Genomic DNA, 20,500 nt, shown 5'->3' with positions numbered 1-20,500 from the left:
AGGAAATCCCAGCTGGAACCTCTTGTCCAGGCCAAATGATCCCAGAGAAACCTTCTACGTCTTAATCCTATAAAAACACACAAACATCACCACACATCCACACATCCCCATCATTTCCTATTGATTTTCTTAGCTTATCTTTAACTAGCAGGCACAGTCCAGCAGTTTCAAAATATCCATATTTCCATATCTGCTTTCTTTCTCTTCCAGAAGGAAACTGATATGACTGTCATGGTTATGCAGCAAATACAAGTTTGGATTAAACAGGTAAAATAACTTGCTCAACCATCAAAAATGTGTTTCATTTCCAAAATGATGAGATGCTGTGGTAATTTCAAACAAACACAGAATAAAAAAATTGGTGAATTATTCAAATAAATTTTTGAACTGAAATATTTGTTGGATACTGTAAGTTTTAATGTATATTTCAATATATATTCACATTAGGCAGAAATGTTTAGCCTAATGTTCTGTCCAAATTTCCCTTTCATAGAAAACATTGAAAGCAATGCTCGGTTAGTCCTCTGATCACATTTAGGCATCAACTGACGACCTCGTCTTCATTAGCCAGAAGTCAAAGTAGTCTTTATATTTTTTCAACAAAATGTTGTTTGCAGAAAGGAAACAAACAAGATTTCAAAATAGTAATAATATTCACACAATAAGATCAGCCCGAATGTAGATGGTCTCTGCAGGGTCTTTAAGAGATTATCTGCGAATCATCACCGAGGCAGTGAGCTCTACAACATGCATGATCTCAAAACGTCCTACATAGTGAAATTGTGGTGGTTCATTATTAGTGACAGCATATTATGTCCTGAGTGCTTCGTGGGGGAGCATGGCAGCAGCAGTTGTTGCTGTGTAGTTGCTCACCTGTGTAGACGGATCTTTAAAGAATCTGTAGCCGGACTGTTCACGATGGCCTCATGCAAAGGCTACAAACTCATAACTCCAAAAAAGGCATCCAACAGGTCAAGTAAGCTCGTTTTGTCCTGCCACTTATCTGGCTGCAAACAAAAGTGTCTCAGCCAGCAGCTGAAAAAAAATATTCATGATTTCTATGCCAATAAATAAAGTGCAATGATTTTGCACCTCCAGATCCTATAAAATCACAACGGTGGCAAAACTAATAAAAACATTTTAAAAATTCGGCCTTTAGAAACTTGTGTGATTGACCTACACTTATCAGAAAAAACAGATTTTCAATTTTGAGTGTGAAATACTTCTGACTGAACTCGTCCAGGTATTTTGCAGAGTGCAGACTTGGATCAAAATTATGGTGCAGGATGGCACAGTTAGTGGTGCACACCACTTTATGCAAAACATTTTATAAATTATATAAGTCCTGATAATGTTTCTTCATCCACAGCAATGCTGAAACTGGCAGATATGCAAAAAAATATATATATATGTTTTTTTTTATTTCAAAATGGTCTGGACCTGAGACGGTCCTGTTTTACACACACTTATTCTGCCACAAGCGTGACAATTGTAAAATATGCAGAATGTGTTATAGCCACATCTTTCCAGAAACTGCAAGGCATAATAAAATGACACCTGCGTTGCAGAATAAGATTTTCATATACTGTTGCACTCTTTTAAGTATTACTTATCCCTTTTTCAAAGTGGGAATTACAGATTACACTTGCACTGATGCACCCCACTCCTTCAATGTGTGCTGAATTTTTAAAATGCAGTCCTGACAAGCATTAACATTCAAAAAACATTTAGGGTTTAGCATCAAAAGTCTCCGGCCAATACCACATATATCTAACATTGTCATCAAACTACTTAAGTAGCAAAAACCCAATTCTATAACCCCCTAAATCCCAATGCAATATGACTAAAAGAACACAATTATTAAATGAGAAATCATACTAAGCATCAGATATGCCTAACACATTTTCCGTAATGCATTGAGCAGGAAATGTGTCTTCTCATTCATAAACAGTATAAATTAAGTTCACCTTTTATAGCAAACAGTCCACACAGTACTGAACCTACCTCTGCTAGTTCAAGATACAGCATTTATTTTAGAAAAGTTGATCTCCGTGATTAGGGGGCAGCAAACTGCGAACTGAAACTGTTTCAACAGTGGTACTAAGCACTATTTCAGAGTGTTGTTGTTTCTGTCGGCACTTCATATTGGCTCCGGGTCAAATCACCCCGACCTCCAATTTTTTACCCATGTACTGCCATTTCGTAACCATAAACAAACCCTTTCATAGCCACGTACTTAACCTCTGTTTATCAGTTTATTTCTCTTGGTAGTAATTCATTGTGATGAATTATAGAGAAAAATAATCACTTTTAATCATCCATTATGCAGATGTGAAATGTTTGGTTTTGATGAAACGTTATATAGCAAGCAGGTTCTTTTTGCACCCAAAAAGGGGTAAGCAGTAAGAAAACAAGAACACCAGATGACATGTATTTTTATACACAAACGTAACCACAGAGTTTGAAATGATCTGCTATCTCTATTCATGACTGCTCTTATGCATTCCAGCTGTGTACACGTTTGCATTTCTGTTCAAATAGGTTGCATTTTAAATACTAAAAAGTAATACCTGCATACATGTTCATACAGTAGATCTCTTTCAGTATCAATTCTCCAATCTCAATCTGTACCATTCCTACAACTCTCCTTCTGTTGACATGCAAACAATCCCAGATGTTTCACTGACAGCAGGGTGAATTAGACTGCTGTGGGCTTCTCTCATGCAGCCACCAGTTAACCAGCCTATTTTGTAAGATTATGTGAGTGTCTGTGGGAATTATACTGGCACTATTAATAGTTTTTGTTTGTGTGTGTGTGTGTGTGTGTGTGTGTGTGTGTGTGTGTGTGTGTGTGTGTGTGTGTGAGTGTGTGTGTGTGTGGAGGGGTGGGTGGATGTGTGTGTCACAGTAGTTTCATTTATTCTGTCCCAAAGTTCCAGTGTCAAACCAGCTCTAGTTCCCATTATCTTCCACTCCACTGAATCACCCCCTTATTATCACCAGGCTGCTTAGACGTCACACACAATCACACACTGACAAATACACACACAAAACATACCCTAATTATCCCACAGATACGTCATTTTAACAAATGGGTTATTAATAGCACATGGGTGAACATGCAGCTTTTATTCGTTTTTTCTTTCTGTTTGACAGACAGATACATAATCCCATGTCTATGCTTATTATATCCATACATATTAATATACTGGATGATGGCGGACCATTTTAGTTTGGATGAGACATGAAAAGAGGAAGGAGTTTCACTATCTAACCCTTAATTATTTTAATTTTAGCCAAGTAAGTGAACCTCAAGGACATCACAGTGGCAGGACTTTTCTTTTGAAACTAAATATGGAGGCCTCCATATAGGCTTAAAATGTTCAAGAAGAGCAGCTTCATCTGTTCTGATTGATTTGTAAAATCTATTCTGTCAATAGAAGACGCCAAGTGGTTTTGCAAACTTATAATCTGCCAGTTTCGGTCCCCAGCTGAAATCTTTCGTTTTTCCAAAAGTCGGTGACTCATCCCATCAAAAGCAAATGTAAATGTGTGTAAGCACAAGTGAAAAGGCACATACAGCTTGAGCTATGTCTGCAAAAGTATGTGTGATTGCTCCTGCCAAGACACAAAGCCTGCAGTGCTCCAGTGACCTGTTATGTAGGGCGAGACCGAAACGCTGGATCGACAGCTTAGAACCCGCCCCTACTAACTCTGACTGACAGTCCAGTAACCGCGGCTGCCTCTCGAGACAGTAATCGGTCTTGGTTTCAATTTAACATCTGTCATTTCAGCTTTCATACAAGTTTTAGTCTTTTTACAAAACAATTCTTTCAAATAAAATAACGACTTTGGGAAAGGACTATATCAGGTGGAAAAAAAATAAATGTTTTTGGACAATCTGATGTTTAGCTCCTCAGAGCAGCAGTCAGATTCTGTAAAAATCTATTAATACTGTCAGTGTACACACAAAGTAAACGCATGAGTGTCTTTCAGTCCTACCTTCTATAGCAGTGGTTCCCAAAGAGGGTAACAACTGAGTTTGAAATGCTCTTTGGAAATTACAGTAAATAGCAAAGGTGATAACGATACATTTATGCAATAAAAACTGTTTTCACTAATACATAAACACTTGATTTTGGCTGTCATTGCCATTTGTGTTGGCATTGTGTCCCTATTTAATTGAATTAAAAGAAATGTTTTCATACTAAGCTGGTAGTTGGTGTCACATGTGTCGTTCATGTTTACTTTTTAGGTGGCAGGCACTTTGGTAACCACTGGTCTGTGTGACCATAAAGCAAAAACCTCCAGCTGACTGGATCTTCTTCTAAAATGGTACAGAAGCTCCATATATTTTATTTTTTGTGATGGTTGTAGGTGGTTCATATAATACATACAATAATCATACAATAATCAAGTATTAACAGAAATGTAATTGGAATGCCAGGATAGTTTTTCCTGCCGAGCTATTTACACAGCTTAAACAGACTGAGAAATAGGCTTGGGAACTTCTTTCTGTTTTGTCATGTTACAACCACAACCTTATGTAGCACATATTTGTAAGGTTGAAGGAAAATGACAGGAGGTTTTCAGAGTTGTATACAAATCTGAAAAATGTGGTGGTTATATGTATTTAACCCCTCTTTAAGCTGATACGAATAAATAAAATCCAATCCAACAAACTGACCGTTATAAAGATGAAGAAACACATTTGTCAGATAAGGGATAAGGTTGTGGAGAAATATAAAGCATAAGAAACAACATCCCAAGGTTTGAATATCTTAAAGAACACTATTTATTTTTCATCTTAAAATGGAAAAAGTATGGTAAAGTTGCAGACCTATCAAGACATGTCCTTGCAAACTGACAGGCCGGCTCAGGACACCAAAATGAAACCTTTAGGCTAGCATTAGGAACGTTACATGTCATGGAAAAGTAACAATGTAACCCGGTCTGAACCATTATGGCAGCACCATGGCATAGGGAGAATTTTTTTCAGCAGGGACAGGGAAACTGTTCAGAGTTAATGGGAAGCTGGATGACCTAAATACAGGGCAATCTAGGAGAAAACCTATTTCTACAAAAGTCTTGAGTGGAGGTTTGCCTTCCTCCAGGATCACAACCCTAGACATAGAGCCAGAGCTAAAAAAAAAATACATTTGTGTGGTAAAATGACCTGGTCAAAATCCAGATAACCTAAAAACTTCTGTTCACAGATTCTCTCCAAGCTTTCTAATTGATCCTGAACTAAGAAGAAAAAGCAGAAGACATACCCAAAAAAGTTGGTTGAACACAGAAGGGACACAGGTGGGCTGAATACAAATGAACAGCATAAATTTCTTATTTCTAAATTAATATAAAACCTTGTGTCCTTTTCCTTTAAAGTAGTAATTATGGACTACTTCTTGCATAAACTGAATATCTCATAAAATACCTGAAAAATCTTTTTAAGTTGCAGTCTATATAGTTAAATATGAGGCTCTGTTTGGTATAAGATTGATAACAGGATGTCACACCCTGAATTACTTTTTTGAGTCTGCAGGGTGTCAGGAGGGGGCACATGTACCTATTGGTTAAAGAGCATGTCTTCTTTACAGCGTTCAGGACATCCTCTGGGCTGTGGCATTAATGTCAGTTCATATCTGTGGAAAATCAGATTACATTTACATGCTGAAAGAAACTGCATGTTATTTTTAGCTACCAAGAAATGTCAGTATACTCTGAAGACCACATTTTTGCAACATGTATTTCCCACGGTGTAAAAGTGTTTCTTTTAATGGTGCCATGTGGTTCTTTATAACAGCAATAAGTTCCCTTGAGATGAGTCAACGTGTGAGGGGAAAAAGGAAAGTTTGTGAAGTGAAAATGTCACATGTTCAATAAGCGTGCAAAACACCGAGGATTGAAAAGCCTATTTTTTAAGAATTTCTAGTGATATTTAAAGTACAACTTCCAAAAAGCAAAATTAAATGTTGTATTGAAAAATAGAATAAGTTGCATTTTACCTTTAATATGACAATCATGTGTTAATTTAACCCACTTTATGTGAAATCACTAAAATTAAGTTTTCTTTTTGTTAATTTAAAATGTTTCTAAAAAAAATAATCATTGCACTTTTCATTTTCAAAATTAACTTTACGTCAATATTACGTCAGAAAGCTGCATTGCTAATGTTGAGAATAACAACAATAACATGGCTACTCACAACAAAATGCTGAGAAAGAAAGTGGAATAACTGTGGAGGCACGATGATGACCATAAAAACCAAGAGAAACACAATAACATCAGGCTGCTTGGACTAAAAGAAAGAAAAGAAACAAGGCAGGCCAGTCAAACATAAAACAATAATTACTTATCTTAAATCTAAAGGCACTTATGTTGCATATCTTCAGGAAACACATTTTCCAGAACCAAGATAAAGCTTTAACAATTAAATTGAGCTGTACAACTCAGTATCAAGCATGAGTTGCAAAGTTATTATCCTGGTTAACAAAAGCCTACATTTTGTAAATCAATTGAAAGACTGTTGTGGGCAGAATTTAATTGGGAAAGAACTTATCAATGGCGTTAGAGTAGAACTTTGCAACCTATATGCCCCAAACAAAGTAGACACAACCTTTTATTATGAAGTAAATAAAATGCTAGGAAATACAAATGGCCGAATGATTCTGGGGGTGATGGTATTCAGACATTAGATGATTGTATGGTTTATAGTGGAATCAGAACTAGAATTCCCCCCAGGGAGGTAACAGCAATACAACTGAGATTGGTGGATATCTGGAAATATAAGAATCCAACAGAACGGGAATACACATATTTCACTCACTCTCATAAGACGTATTCACAAATTGATTTTATTCCTGTTGTTGCTTCACTTATTGACCTGGTAACAGACTGCAATATTGGAGTTACACCGATAATAGACCCTGCCCTGGATGAATTACATATGGATCTACATGGCAATAATGGCAAAGTTGGGAGGTGGCGACTGAATACAAGTCTATTACAAGTTGATCAGTTTGCCATAAAAGTTGGATAAGATATCAAAGTACTTTTAGAATGGAACAATGGAAAGATTGTCTACTGTCTGTGATACACTCAAGGCATTTCTTAGGGGGAAATATATAGCTTATAGTTCATGGAAGAAGAAGAATGATAGACCAAAATTCTTGGAAAAGGAAATAGCTGGATTGGGAAAATATCTGGCTGAACAGTATAATGCGGAAAGCTTCGGGAACATCTGTTGATTAAAATTTGAATTCTGTGAAATGCATAATAAAAAGGCAGAGTATCTCTTATTTAGGCTCAAAACCAGTTTTTATGAAAAAGGTGAAAAAACAAAGATTGTTGGCAAGAAAATTAAAACATTTAGATTCAAATAACATTGTACCAGCAATTAGAAAAGATGATAAACTGGTTACTTCAGGTAAAGAAATTAATGAGACTTGATTTTAAGAAGATTGGCACACATCCACCTGTTTTGCTAGTGAAGCTGACTTAAACTCTTTCTTCCAAAAGGTTGAGCTGCCACAACTTTCTATAGAAGACAAATGGCATTGGATACTCCCATAACAAAACTTGAAGTTAGAATTGCAATTAAAGTCATGAAAACTAGGAAATCACTTGGTGTAGATGGCTTCACTGTGAAGTATTATAGGAGTTATGTAGATATTATTAGTCTATTTCTCACCAGATTTTTCCAAGACGCCTTTTAATGTGGCTCACTTAGAGAAAGTTTTAAAGACCCCATTATATCACTAATACTAAACTAAGACAAAGATCTAACTGACCAAGCCAATTACAGACCCATAAGTATATTAAATTTATATTCCAAAATAATGTTAAAGATTTTAGCACATTGACTGGATTGGGTGCTACCCAAAATTATTTACAAAGACAAAGTGGAATTTTTAAACATGAGAAGACTGTTACATCTAACCTGGATGAATAGAACAAACCCTCAGGCAGTTTCAGCTATATCTAAACCTTTACAATTAGATATGTTCAATTCATTTCTACTTTTACAAATATATATATATATATATATATATATTTACTGAGACATTCATAATGTTCAGATTGCGAATTCCTACATTAAATCCAGTAAACGTGAGCAAACACACAGGAGCATTCAACCACAGTTGAACAACTCTTCTTCAACACCCCAGCTGTCAAGGTGCAATGCTGACTCTTGGCTGCCCACTGACATGGTAAATCGATGGTTCATTCTAGCATACATGTGAAAGCCAGTTGAGGCCTTGGACTTTGCCAGAGCTTTACATGGAGAATTTAAATTAATAAAGCAGGAAAAAGGAGCTGGAAACAAGAGAGAAATGCAGCGAAACATGGCCAAGGGGAATAAGATAGATGACTGCAACTGAAGATGAGACGTGCAAAGGTAAAATTATTAAAAAGTATGAGAATATAGCAGGAAGAGCGAGAGCAGTGAAGGAAAGGAAGCACTAGATGTGTGATAACAGGGGAAGACAGAAAACTGATTTCTATTTTTGAAGGAGGTAAGACCATTGGGTGGACTAAGTCTAAAACATATTTGATCTAACATCGCAGAAACACACACTTGGATTTTTCCATGTAAACTCACATAATCTCACATGCCGATGAGACCTGCCAGAGATCACGCAATGAGATTGCTTTCGGGGACGTAATTCCTTTTCGAGTGGATGAGCATGACTCCTGCTCCTAAATGCGAGAGGATGTATGCCTTGTTAAGGTGTAACCGGAGCCATCAGCAATTTGGTTTGATGAACAATCTGGGTTTACGGGTTTACTGACGACAAGCCATTTGGTAGGAGGTGCTCCCTAACCTATTAAGAAAGGGTGAGAGGCTCCAAGCTCACGTTTTGCACAAGGCCACAGTAAATTAGGTTGTTTGTTTCGCACACACTAATGCAGAGGACAGCAAGCCAGGTGAGAAGGTTGACCTTCTCCTTGGAATTGTGGGCTGAAAGAAATCTGGCCATGGATTAACACAAAGGAGAAAAATGTGTTTATAGTCGAATGAACCCTGCGTCATATTTTTTCTGTACACATGGTAATGATAGCACAGCAACAGCCTAAATTTGAAAACCTTAAACACAGCAAGTCCAACTCCCCTATATTAGTACATATCTCACTTTACTTGAACAGCGAAATGTGTGACACAGAAAATAAGTAAAGAAAGAATGAATGATCGTGTTGATAAGTTTCAAGTCAACAAATGATTGAAATTGTGTCTAATTGGTGCAATCCTTCAGGAAAATTACATCTTTAATTTTTTCCATTCAACCCCTTTTTAGCTCCCTCCTCAATCGCTCCAATCCTGAGTAGAAGGCTAATTAAAGGAAAGAAATTGGATATGGGTCTTTGCGCACACTAATTCAGAAAAAAAGGAAGTGACAAGTGGGAGCTGGAAATGTCAGACCCTAGACGAGGACACAGGATCAGACAGGTAACACCTTGTCCTCTAGGGAAGTATTTAAGAAATGGCAAAATGTAGCATCAGTAAGGGCACATGACTAACTGAATGAGACATTTAAATTGTGACACGTTAGAGCATTATCCAAAATACACCTCAGTCTACTAATGCTAATCCACTGTTGATCTTATCCTCTTTGACCACTTTATCAATCTTTACAAGACTTGTAGAGGAAATGAGAGAACACTTCTATATTAATTTAAGTCTTAAATGCTCAGCTAGAGTTTAAAACAGATGTTAAATCTTCATCTACATGAAATCTATGGAAGAAAATCGTTACCATATTTCAAATGAAAAAGCATTTTCAGAAATGCTTTTTCATTTTAAGAATGTGGCTGCATTCTTTGACTCATAAAGGAAATTAGTTATCAATAATCCTATTTGCATTTAATTTTCTTCTTCAAGACTGCTCATTCCTTCACTAAATTAAAATGAAAAAGAAAAAGACATTTGAGATTTATTTTTCAAAATACGCCCCAGCAAATAGATACCAAAATTCAATTGAAATGTAAAATTTGTAAATGAAAAAGCATTTCCAGAAATGCTTTTTCATTTTAAGAATGTGGCTGCGTTATTTGACCCATAAATAAAATTAATAATCAATCATCCTATTGGCATTTGCATTTTCTTCTTCACGACTGCAAATTTTATGCCATAATCAAAAAGAAAACAAAGCAGACATTGCTTTTTCGTTTTCGTGGTCTGCCCGCAAAGTACTTCCCAGAACTCGAAAACGAAAAAGCATTCCGAGCGGCGGGCGCAGAAGAGTGGCTGCCACAGCCTGCCACCGGAACTACCAGTTCTGCCTGTCACTGCCACAAATTGAGCTCGGCCCTGCTGCAATTCAATCAATTTCTCGGCACGTTTGCAATGTAATGCAATGCACAGCGCCTCCCACCGAACAAGATGGGTAGCTCGGTCAGCAGGGAGCTGAGGAAGAGCGGCTGCTGACGTCACTCTGCTGCGCCCGCCGCTTGGAATGCTTTTTCGTTTTCAAGTTCCGGGTAGTACTTTGCGGACAGACCACAAAAACGAAAAAGCAATGTCTGCTTTGTTTTGTTTTTGATTATGGCATAAAATGTGCAGTCATGAAGAAGAAAATGCAAATAGGATGATTGATTACTAATTTTATTTATGGGTCAAATAATGCAGTCAAATTTAATTTTGGTATCTATTTGCTGGGGTACATTTTGAAAAATAAATCTCAAATGTCTTTTTCTTTTTCATTTTAATTAAGTGAAAGAATGAGCAGTCTTGAAGAAGAAAATTTAAATGCAAATAGGATTATTGATAACTAATTTCATTTATGAGTCAAAGAATGCAGCCACATTCTTAAAATGAAAAAGCATTTCTGAAAATGCTTTTTCATTTGAAATATGGTAACGATTTGCTTCCATAGGAAATCATCACTGATCCTGGACATTAAAATTCCATCACTATGGTCATTTAATGTAAAAGATATTTTCTCAGGCTTGGTCAGACAAATTTTGTCTTTCTATTTGTACATCTTCTGTCAAGTAGATGTTGCCAATGTCATTTGCTCCTCCTAGAATTGGTGGGCAAACTTAAGTTTCTGCGTGCTGTGATAATAAAACTTCATTAAGCAAAGAACATCTCTCTTTATTTCAGTCATGCAGATTGCGTGGAAAAAATACTGAATGCTGAAAGCTGATGATAAGTTTAGTAAAGTAGAAGAAAGAAAGGCAAAAATGAACTGCAGGGCAACTTTTGTTATTCAATCCTGACTAAAAAATACAGCATACAAGGCAGAACAAAAGACTACATTTGTGTTCATTTGTGTTTGAGAGGAAAAGTTACAGGTGAAGCTGGAAATGCTTAATGTTGTCTTTTCGCTGCCCATACAATGAAGTCTTGTTTATCAAGTGCAGTCCTGTTAAAAAGTATTTGCCCCTTGCAGATTTCGTTGGTTTTACTTTTTTGCCATGCATAAATGTTTCAAATAACCAAGTTTTAATGTCACACAAGGGTTACACAAGGGTAAATAAAATGAGTGGTTTTTAAATGATGCTATTCAAAAGCTATTCAAACCAAACTGGCCTTACGTGAAAACGTAAATCTCCCCTAAGCCCAAAAACTGGTTGTGCCACCCATCAACCATTTGCAATAACCAAAGTTTAGGAGCTGCAGCTAAAAAGGCTCTGTCACGCCTAGTCACAAGTCGAGTCCTAGGAACCACCAAGAGTAATCTCAGAGCTCTACAAGGACGATAACTAAGTAGGTGCTAGACCATATTAACATTTAAAAATGAAGAGTATTTAAGAGTACATTTGTTTTAAATGGATACCAGTGGAAGCAAGTAGAGAGAAAATAAAATAGGGCCTACAATCCTTGAGCCTTGAGGTACGCCACGTTTATTTGGGGCTTCTGCGGAGAAAAACTGTCTGGAAAGCTGGATATAAAAGCTCCTATCAAACCAGTAGAACAAACCATTTAAGTCTGGTACCCTTTACACAAACAGACTGTGACATGATTTAAAACCAGACTGAAGCTTCTCATAAATAAAAGTTAGCCCTAGATGATTCTGTAAATGAAAATAAGCCACCTTCTCAAACATTTTAAAAAGAAAAGGCAGTGTAGAGAAGTTTGAGAGAACATTAGGATCTAAGTTGCGCTTCTTAAGTAGAGGTTGTATGACAGCATTTTTAAAAGCAGCTGGAACACAACCCAATAGAACAGAGGTAAACAATACCCACGGACAAACAGCAGACCGCTTTCAACAATCTGGGGGGGTCCTGTCACCTGGACAATATAATTGACTCAGGTGTTGAACTATTTCAGAAATATGAGAGATCACAGTTCAACATGTTCTAAAACAGAAGGAGATACATGAGAAATAGGAGGGTAAAAACATGAGAGCACTCACTTTATCCATAAAACATTTTACGAAACCTTTCACAAAGTGAAACAGATGGAGTCAGGCAAGAGGAATCAGGAGGTTTCAACAGACAGTTCAGAGAATTAAAAAGAGTTTGAGGCTTGCTGATATTATCAAATACAAAATTACAAATAAACTTCGTCTTAGTATTAAAACACCAGCCTGATACACAGTTAAACAGTTTTTAACAGCTCCAAAGAAATGTGAAGTCTGTCCTTCTTGCATTTCCCTTTAATGGCGTATACAAGCACTTAGATGCACGCAGGTGCTTCTATGTGCGTGAGTGTGTTCATTGAGCCACAGCTCTGTAGTTGGTTTGCAGCGTTCAGCCTTAAAGGAGCAATATTATCTAGAATATCCGTACAGAGTTCAAATCATTCAGGAGCTGTTCAACATTTCCATGCAGGTAGAACTCCAGAGAGGAAAGCTCACAGTCTACAAAAGCAGCTGAAAAACGCAAGGCCGTTATAGAAGGTCCTTTGATCAGGCAATGGAAACGCAAAGCAAGTAAGGCACAGATGGTAAAAAATTTAACTCAGATAAAACAGGACAGATCAATAATGTCCTTAATATCTGCGTATACCAAAAGTTTAAACCAAGTACAGAGTGTCTCCCTTTTGTATTTTGGACCACTCACTAACTGATTCAAAGAGCTGATCGAATTCAAAAAGTATTTCGTCTCACCACACACGATGCTAAAATCTGTCCTGAAGAAAGTCGTTATTAAATTTGGGCGACCGGTTGATAACCACACAGAGCAGTGGGGACTGACATTTTATCTTCACAAGCTGAACCTTGAAGCTGGAAAAACTGTCAGCTGGACACTGAAAAACAGGACTAGAGCAAGAAACCGACACCTCCACCATTTTCCGCAGTTCAAGGGAAGCTGAAGAATCTACAGTCTGGTGGAAGACATTCTGAGAATGGGTTGAACTCACCAGCTTGAAAGCCATTTCTCTGACAAAAACATCAAATCCAACTCTTGTGAAGTAAAAAAACCCATTCTGCATAAAAGTCTTGAAGATCCAAGCGGACACCCACCTCATCCATGGCTGTAGATGAGGCCCAACTCAGAAAAATAACTCCTGAAGGTTTCCTTCAGTCGACCACAGCAGAGCCTTGATCCTCCCCAGAACACCACCTCACTTTCCCTTTCTCCAGAAACGCTTTCTTCGCGGACAGCTGAAGGGTGTGCAACACAGGTAAGCTGGTATGCAGTGAGAACCGATGATGAGTTTGAGGCTTTGTGCTTAGATGTCCATTTTACAATTGACACAAAATTGACAGTATATGGTCCAATGTTACACATTGCCACACAGGGCTTGGCCATCATAACCAGAAGAGTGGAAACATCACGCCAGCTAATTAAAAACGCAACAAACAAACCAAGAACAGATGGCCTTACAGATGTGATGGTGCCATCTTGTCAGAGGCTTTCATGTTTGACTCCCTTTTCATTCAGCAACATGCCAGAATAACTTCATCAGACTCAGACTTTGTCAGAACTTTGACCTGGCTGTTTTAACACCTCTTGTATTTTTTTAAGAAATTCAGAAGTGGACTTGCTGATGTGCTTTGGATCATCGCCCGGCTGCAAAATCCAAGTGTGATTGATCTTAAGGTCATGAACCAACGCCTGGACATTCTTCTGTAGGATGTTCTGGTAGGGAGCATTATTAATTTTTCCAAGTGGTCGAGGTCCTGAAGCAGCTAAGCAGCTACAGACCATCACACTACCACCATATCTGAATGTTGGTATGATGTTATTTTTCTGAAATGCTATGTTAGTTTTATGCTCATCAAGATGGGTTTTGGCAAATGTGAGATGGGGCTTTGTGTTGATTTTAATCAGCAGTAGTTTTCATGTTAGAAATCTGCTATAGATGCCATTTTGGACTCGTCTCTTTGCTTTTATGAACCCTAATCTATCTGTTTAACTTTGGCAAACGAGGTCTACATGGGTTCATATGTTATTCTGGGTTTTTAGTGACTTCCTGGATGAGTCGTCCATCAGCTCTTAATTTTTTCCAATGCACTTAGTGGTGTTTAAGGCACTTTTAAAATGTAAGATAAATCACAAGATATATAGGTCTTGTAATGTATTGATTATTGTATGATCACAATAAAAGGAACAAAAGTAAGCAAACTTAACAGCATGCATATTTTTCCTATTGCTGATCAAAAAGGAGAGGGCAATAAATACCTGTGACAGCTGTCATCTAATTACTTGTCAAACAACTGCTGAATTTAGCCTTTATGGCTTAGAGCAAGAGTGTCAAAGTCTAGTCCTCGAGAGCTACTGTCTTGCAACTTCCAGATGTCTTCTCCAACATATCTGAATAAAAAATAATAGCTTGATAACAGGCCTCTGCAGAGCTATATGACTGCTGATGAGGAAATTCAGCCATTTGATTCAGGTGTGTTGGAGAAGCGAATCAAGTACTGTAAATATGATCAATTCTAAAAATAGCTTCTATAACAGAACTAAAATAGAAAGATCATTTTTGTCAGTCACAGTCTAGAAAACCTCTACAGATGTTTTTTTTTTTTTTTTTGCATTAAAGATGCCGTTCGGTAATTTCAAAACAAACCTTTAGGAAATGATAAAAACTAACTACTTAAATACAGCTTAAATACATTTCGAAGTCCTGGTTGTGGGTGCATTTTGAAACTTGCCATTCCTGGTTTAGTTTATGCAAACCAATCCATCTCTGTCTGCTCTCCATCTCTCCCCCCTGTCCACTTCATCTTTATTCAGCTTTCTGTGGGTCAAAAATCCACAGGATCAGGTCAGGTACAACTACAGGGCAGCAGAGGATCAGGGTGTTGATGATGGATGATAGGGGTTTTGGTGAGTGGGTGTGTTTCTCTCTGTGTGTACACATTTAGTAGGATTCTCTGTGCATTAAACTGACACACTCCCCTCCTGTGAGAAACTGAGGGATGATAATGGATGGCGGGGAATGAGGTTAGGCGCTTGCATGCCTTACATGCATGTCCACATAGACAATCCCAGTGTAACCTTACAGCGATACTGAAAGAAAAGAGGTAAGAACTCTATTACCATATCAGTTAACTACAAAGACCTAAAAACCATTTGGCTCCATCACCAAATGCACCAAATAGACTCTGTCTCCAGCAGGCGATGCGAAAAAAACAACAAAGGTGTGTTCATGTGCTTAGAGCTAACACTCTTGCTCCTCCCCCCTGAACTGTGACACTAGGACCCCATTTTCTTTCTTCACATGCACAAACATGAACACATGCATAGACCAAAACACACATATTCAGATGCATATGCACAGACTAAATTACTGTACTATTGGAGGAGGCTTCTCCTTCAATGGGGGAATTATTTCACAGCTGAACAACTGTGTCACCTCATCATAGGAGTGACTGTTTATGTGACACTCCTGATGATCTTCCATCAAGACATACCCATTATTTGGTGATAAAATCACTGTTTCAGAGAGAGGAGGCCTCATGCATTCAGTTGATACTGTTCTCAGTGAAATGTGTGCAAACAATGAAATAAAATATTTTGAGACTGAGGGAAACGTTTGATTTCCTACTACATGTGTGTTCATGCTGAAATAGAATAGAATATAAATATCCTTTATTGCCCCAAAGTGGGGAAATTCAGCTGTGTCAGCAGCAACGTAAAAGACAAGTGGAAGCATACAAGTGCTCACAATCTGTATGTTGTGAGTACTTGTATGCTGCCAAGCCCAGTGAGAGACTTGGGAGATAAACAAATATGTTGGGTTCTGATTGTGATCCAGCTGTGTAGTCGCCTCCATGTAGCCTGTCAGGTTGCTGGAGAGCAAGGCTTGTTGCCTCTTCTGCTATTGGTGTGTCCATGTGTATGTACATTTTTCTGGCAGTGCACGGATGGATGATAGCCATCCTGACATTCTCCGCATTGGCACAAATCTTTAGATATCTAGTTGAGCCTGGTCAGCCCTGTCTCTTGGAGTACACAAACACTAGGCGTTTGGTTATTTTCTCTCTGAAAATAAAATTATTCTGCCAGACAATGTGCTCTGGACTGTGCGGTGGTCAAATGTGAATGGGAGAGGGAGCAGACAAAAATTAATGTGTTTGTATGGCTGCTTATCTCTGATGCGACTATACTTTCTGGATTTCAGAGATATTTAAGCAAATGTCCAACAATAAATTAACCCACTCAGCTTTCCCAAGCATGAAGGAGAATATGATTAAGTAAGATCTATTGATGTTCAGCAGCCAATAAGGAAGAAATGTAATTCTCAATGTAAATTACATAAAGATCTGATTGCTTTTTGTCTTTAAGAACTATATTTTTTGAAAATATAAGAGCAGTATGCAAAATAAGATTTTTTACCCTTACTTTTGTCCGTGGTCTTCTAATAGTTTAGAAGCAAATGCGACATCACACCATGTGTGTGGTAGAGCCTTGACTGTCAAACACTCTTTCACAAATATTTTTAAACTGTCTTTAGCTCATATTAGCAATTAGCATGGCTTTTAATACTAAAACCGCCATCTCTGTGTATATGCCCCAGACAATATAGATCCTAAGCTTCACTCCCCGACTGCCCATTTTCCAAATCCACGATGTTTCATAACGGAGAGAGCTTGAAAGCTCAACAGGATTAAACCAATTAGCCTTCCTGTTATCTGCTTTAGGTCTTGCTCACTCACTGCCTGAATGAACAACAGACATACCTCAACACATGTATCAATGTGTCACAGGCAGCGAGAAAGAAATCTCATTCTCCCAGTAAAATCCATTCACAGACAAACTACATTTAAGACATCTATTGTAATTTAAGCAGCCATTTAAGCAGATGTCTGAAATAATTATACAGACCAGACCATGTAATTTGTAGTGCCTATTGGTGTAGGTGACAGCCAACTAAATAATAACCCTGCAAACTAAAGGTCATCTGCTTTCAACAGTATAAAAAATGTTTCTGCTCACTTTTTGTTTCTTTGGACCAACATGCATTAAAGTTTAAGTGGAACGGTGGCACTTTGTGGCATCCGTGCCTATGGGGCTGAATAAATCAATGCTGCTTAAGCAAACTATGGTTTAATTATAGATAGTTTAATATATAACTCCAGGCAAAGCCATCATGCGGCTGTGACATTACAACCACTGACAGATAAAGGGAGTAACACTGACTTTACTGTTGCAGATCAATGTTCTGCATATGGAAGCTACTCTGATATGTGACACAAAATTTATTCAGTGCTGTAATGGTTCAGAATTGTTTTGATGGCAAAAAGGGAAGCTGAAAATCATAAAGGTGAAAAGATCTTGTGCATTTAATTGGTGTAACACAAGGCTGATGTTGCTAAATATATAAGAAAGAGTTAACATGCATCAAGAGACAAAGGACAGATTGAAAACACACTTGGGACAACAGAGATGTTCTAACACACATTATTGTTCTTGAGAAGAAAAAAAAAACTTTGATTAGGCTTCATTTAAGTTTCCTAACCTGCAATAAAAAACAACCAGCCATACACCGGACATAGTAGGGTCATGAAAAACAACAGTGGAAACAGTGCAGAAGTCTTTAAGTAAATTTAAAGCACAATATTGATAAACTTTACCCCTTCAAGCTAAATGGAGGAGTGGAAAGACAACTTGTGCACCAATAGAGCAGCATAAATTTCAAGCCGAGGCAGCAAAATATATGACCTCATCACTTATTCATCATGGTTGCAAGGTTTCTGTTTGCTGTACAAGATTCAGCAACTATTAAATATAATTACAATTCTCTCTCTCCTCGATTTCTAAAGAAGAAAAATCTATATACACACATACACATATGTATACTTTAGATAAATAGATAAAATACAGAAATTTGTTTTTAAATTAATTAGTTAAATTTATAAATTGTAGCACAATACACATGAAAACGTGGTATTTTGTCATCAAATGACAAATATACTGGATAGCTGTTCTGAACTAAAAAACGGTGGAAAGCAAAAAATTAGGGATAAATTGAATAGTGGTTCTGAACAGTAATTATTCCTGGGTCAACAAAAATAAACCCGACCACACGAGTAAACAGTGGAAAAATAGAACTCTGTAGTTGTCAGAAAAATAAATAATTTCGTTTTAATTGCATCTTTATTGTTCACTTTAACACTTAGTGTCACTGACAAGTTTAGAAACGGTTAACCTCACAAAGATTAAATACATTGCGTTTATGTTATTATTAATTTTAATTAGGTAAAACCCATAACAAGAATCCTGTCAACAACTTCAATTAGGGGCATTCTCGAAAATATGGAATGAATGAGAAGCTTTTTACGATCAGAACTCACAAGTAAGATCCGAACAAAAGTCTGCAGAAAACTGTCCCGCTGAGATGCTGCAGAGACAGTGAGCGCTCTTACCGTCCACAGCCATGCTCGGTCTCAGCGTGTATCTCTCCGTGGTGTCAACAGGACTCCCTCATCCTCCCAGAGACATAAAATGTAGGCTACTGACACAGAGGATGAAGCGCGCCTCTTGGCTCCTTTTAAAGCACTGTGAGAATGGAGGCAGCTCTATTGGCAGCCGTGCTGAGAATAAAAGGAAACTCGCCTTACACCGCCGCTCTCTGTCGGCTCACGGTCATTTATTGTCCGGGACGTCGGGACCCAGTCCGATACGAGGCTGCCCCTCCTTTGTCTCCGCCCCCCTCTCTCCGTACCTGACCGCCGGGAGACAAAAAGGTCATCACGCCCCGACGGCAGCTGTTCCTGGGTACACTGGAGACACAACAACCCGTCTGTCGCTGGCTGTGGAGACAAACACACATTTGAATAAAACCACTAATTGCTTTAAAGTGGCACCTGTCATAGGTTTATTTTACTGGATCAGTTGTTTACTGAAAATCTACCAAAAATAGGACAAAAACATGACGCTTAAACGTGTCAGTTATTGTTAGAACTATGTGACAATTACTCTATAAAAAGGAGTTTTGAATATTAATAAAAATGTGCAATTAAAATATGTTACAGTTTAATCAAATATATTTTGTAGATGTCATTTTCAACAATTGTCGCAATATCTATTTATTTTAGTAAGAAATCCTACCTGAATATTTATTTATTTACACCTTTATTTAATTATGAATTCCCACTGAGATAGGAAATGTATTTTCTAAGGGTGACCTGGCCAAGGTTTCTCTTTGATTCGAATTTAATTGAAGATATTGGTTGTCACGGGGCATAGCAGCGAAACACACGTGTTTAGGTAAGTTGTGTAATGAAAACGTTTCTGTTTTGGAGCAGGTTTCTATCCAGCTTCTGTGACTGTGCTGATGCTAAAGTAAAACTTGCTAGAGGATGAACTTCTCAAGTTAAGTTAATTGTTGCCATTGTAATTAAGTTAAAAGTACATCAGATTATGTTAATGTTCAGATTGATTGTGATAAGTTATGAGACTGACTGACTAATAAATAGTGAATACATGTCCTTTCCTATGCAGATTACAATAAGATAAAGCATATGGAGATTTCCTTATATGTTAGGATTCTGATTTGATCGAAATCCACACAAAATTTGACACATTATGTAAAAGTCAACTTTTACATAATGTAAAAATTTGTGGTTATCAGTTCTCAACAAGGAATACCTAGTATTGATTAACAACAACTAACAAATAAAATCAGCTCAAATTTTATTCACGCACACTATGAATGAAAGACAGAATTAAACAAACAATAGAACCACCTTTAGTTAAGACTAAAAACCCTAAGGAACCCTACCAGGAACTTCTTCATTTCTCAGAGGCTTGAAGAAAAGAACTGTGCTGCCTAATTCTGAGTTCAACTAGCTGACTGATCTAAGAGGGAACATTGGAAGGAGGAATCTGTTCAGCTCTAGGACAATCTTTGTGACCAGTCAATTTCGTCAGCACCAGGCAGCCACCACATTGTGTCCCATTAGAGCTCCTTACCTGAGAGTAAACTCATTGCATTCTCAAATCTCACAGAAACAGATTGTTTCTGTGGACCCGCGGTTCCAATAATTATGTTTCACCTTGGATTTTGGTTGAGTCTCAGCTTTAACAGCTGTCTGATTGGCCCGGGGTGTCAGGATCTGCCATTTTGGACTTTGTTTTGGTTTTGTGTTTGTTTACGTTT

The 20,500-nt window shown here is 37.6% G+C and overlaps 1 protein-coding gene across 4 annotated transcripts in view; it reads right to left on the bottom strand.

Annotated features, from left to right (window-relative positions):
- samd10b (sterile alpha motif domain containing 10b) overlaps window positions 1–19,127 on the bottom strand; it is a 97,203-nt gene extending 78,076 nt beyond the window's left edge. Inside the window, exon 1 of one of the 4 annotated variants that reach the window (XM_047383463.1) lies at window positions 18,693–19,127. In XM_047383463.1, the coding sequence (XP_047239419.1) occupies window positions 18,693–18,777 (85 nt within the window). In that variant the 5' untranslated portion in view covers window positions 18,778–19,127. The remainder of the gene's footprint in view (window positions 1–18,692) is intronic. The other 3 variants (XM_047383302.1, XM_047383223.1, XM_047383383.1) reach the window with 3 other exon arrangements.
- Between the last annotated feature and the right edge of the window lie 1,373 nt (window positions 19,128–20,500).

This window comes from Girardinichthys multiradiatus, chromosome 1 (assembly GCF_021462225.1).
Source record: "Girardinichthys multiradiatus isolate DD_20200921_A chromosome 1, DD_fGirMul_XY1, whole genome shotgun sequence".
Classification (NCBI taxonomy): domain Eukaryota; kingdom Metazoa; phylum Chordata; class Actinopteri; order Cyprinodontiformes; family Goodeidae; genus Girardinichthys; species Girardinichthys multiradiatus.
The sequence above is the reverse complement of the archived record's forward strand: the minus strand, read 5'-3'. Positions and strand labels throughout refer to the sequence as shown.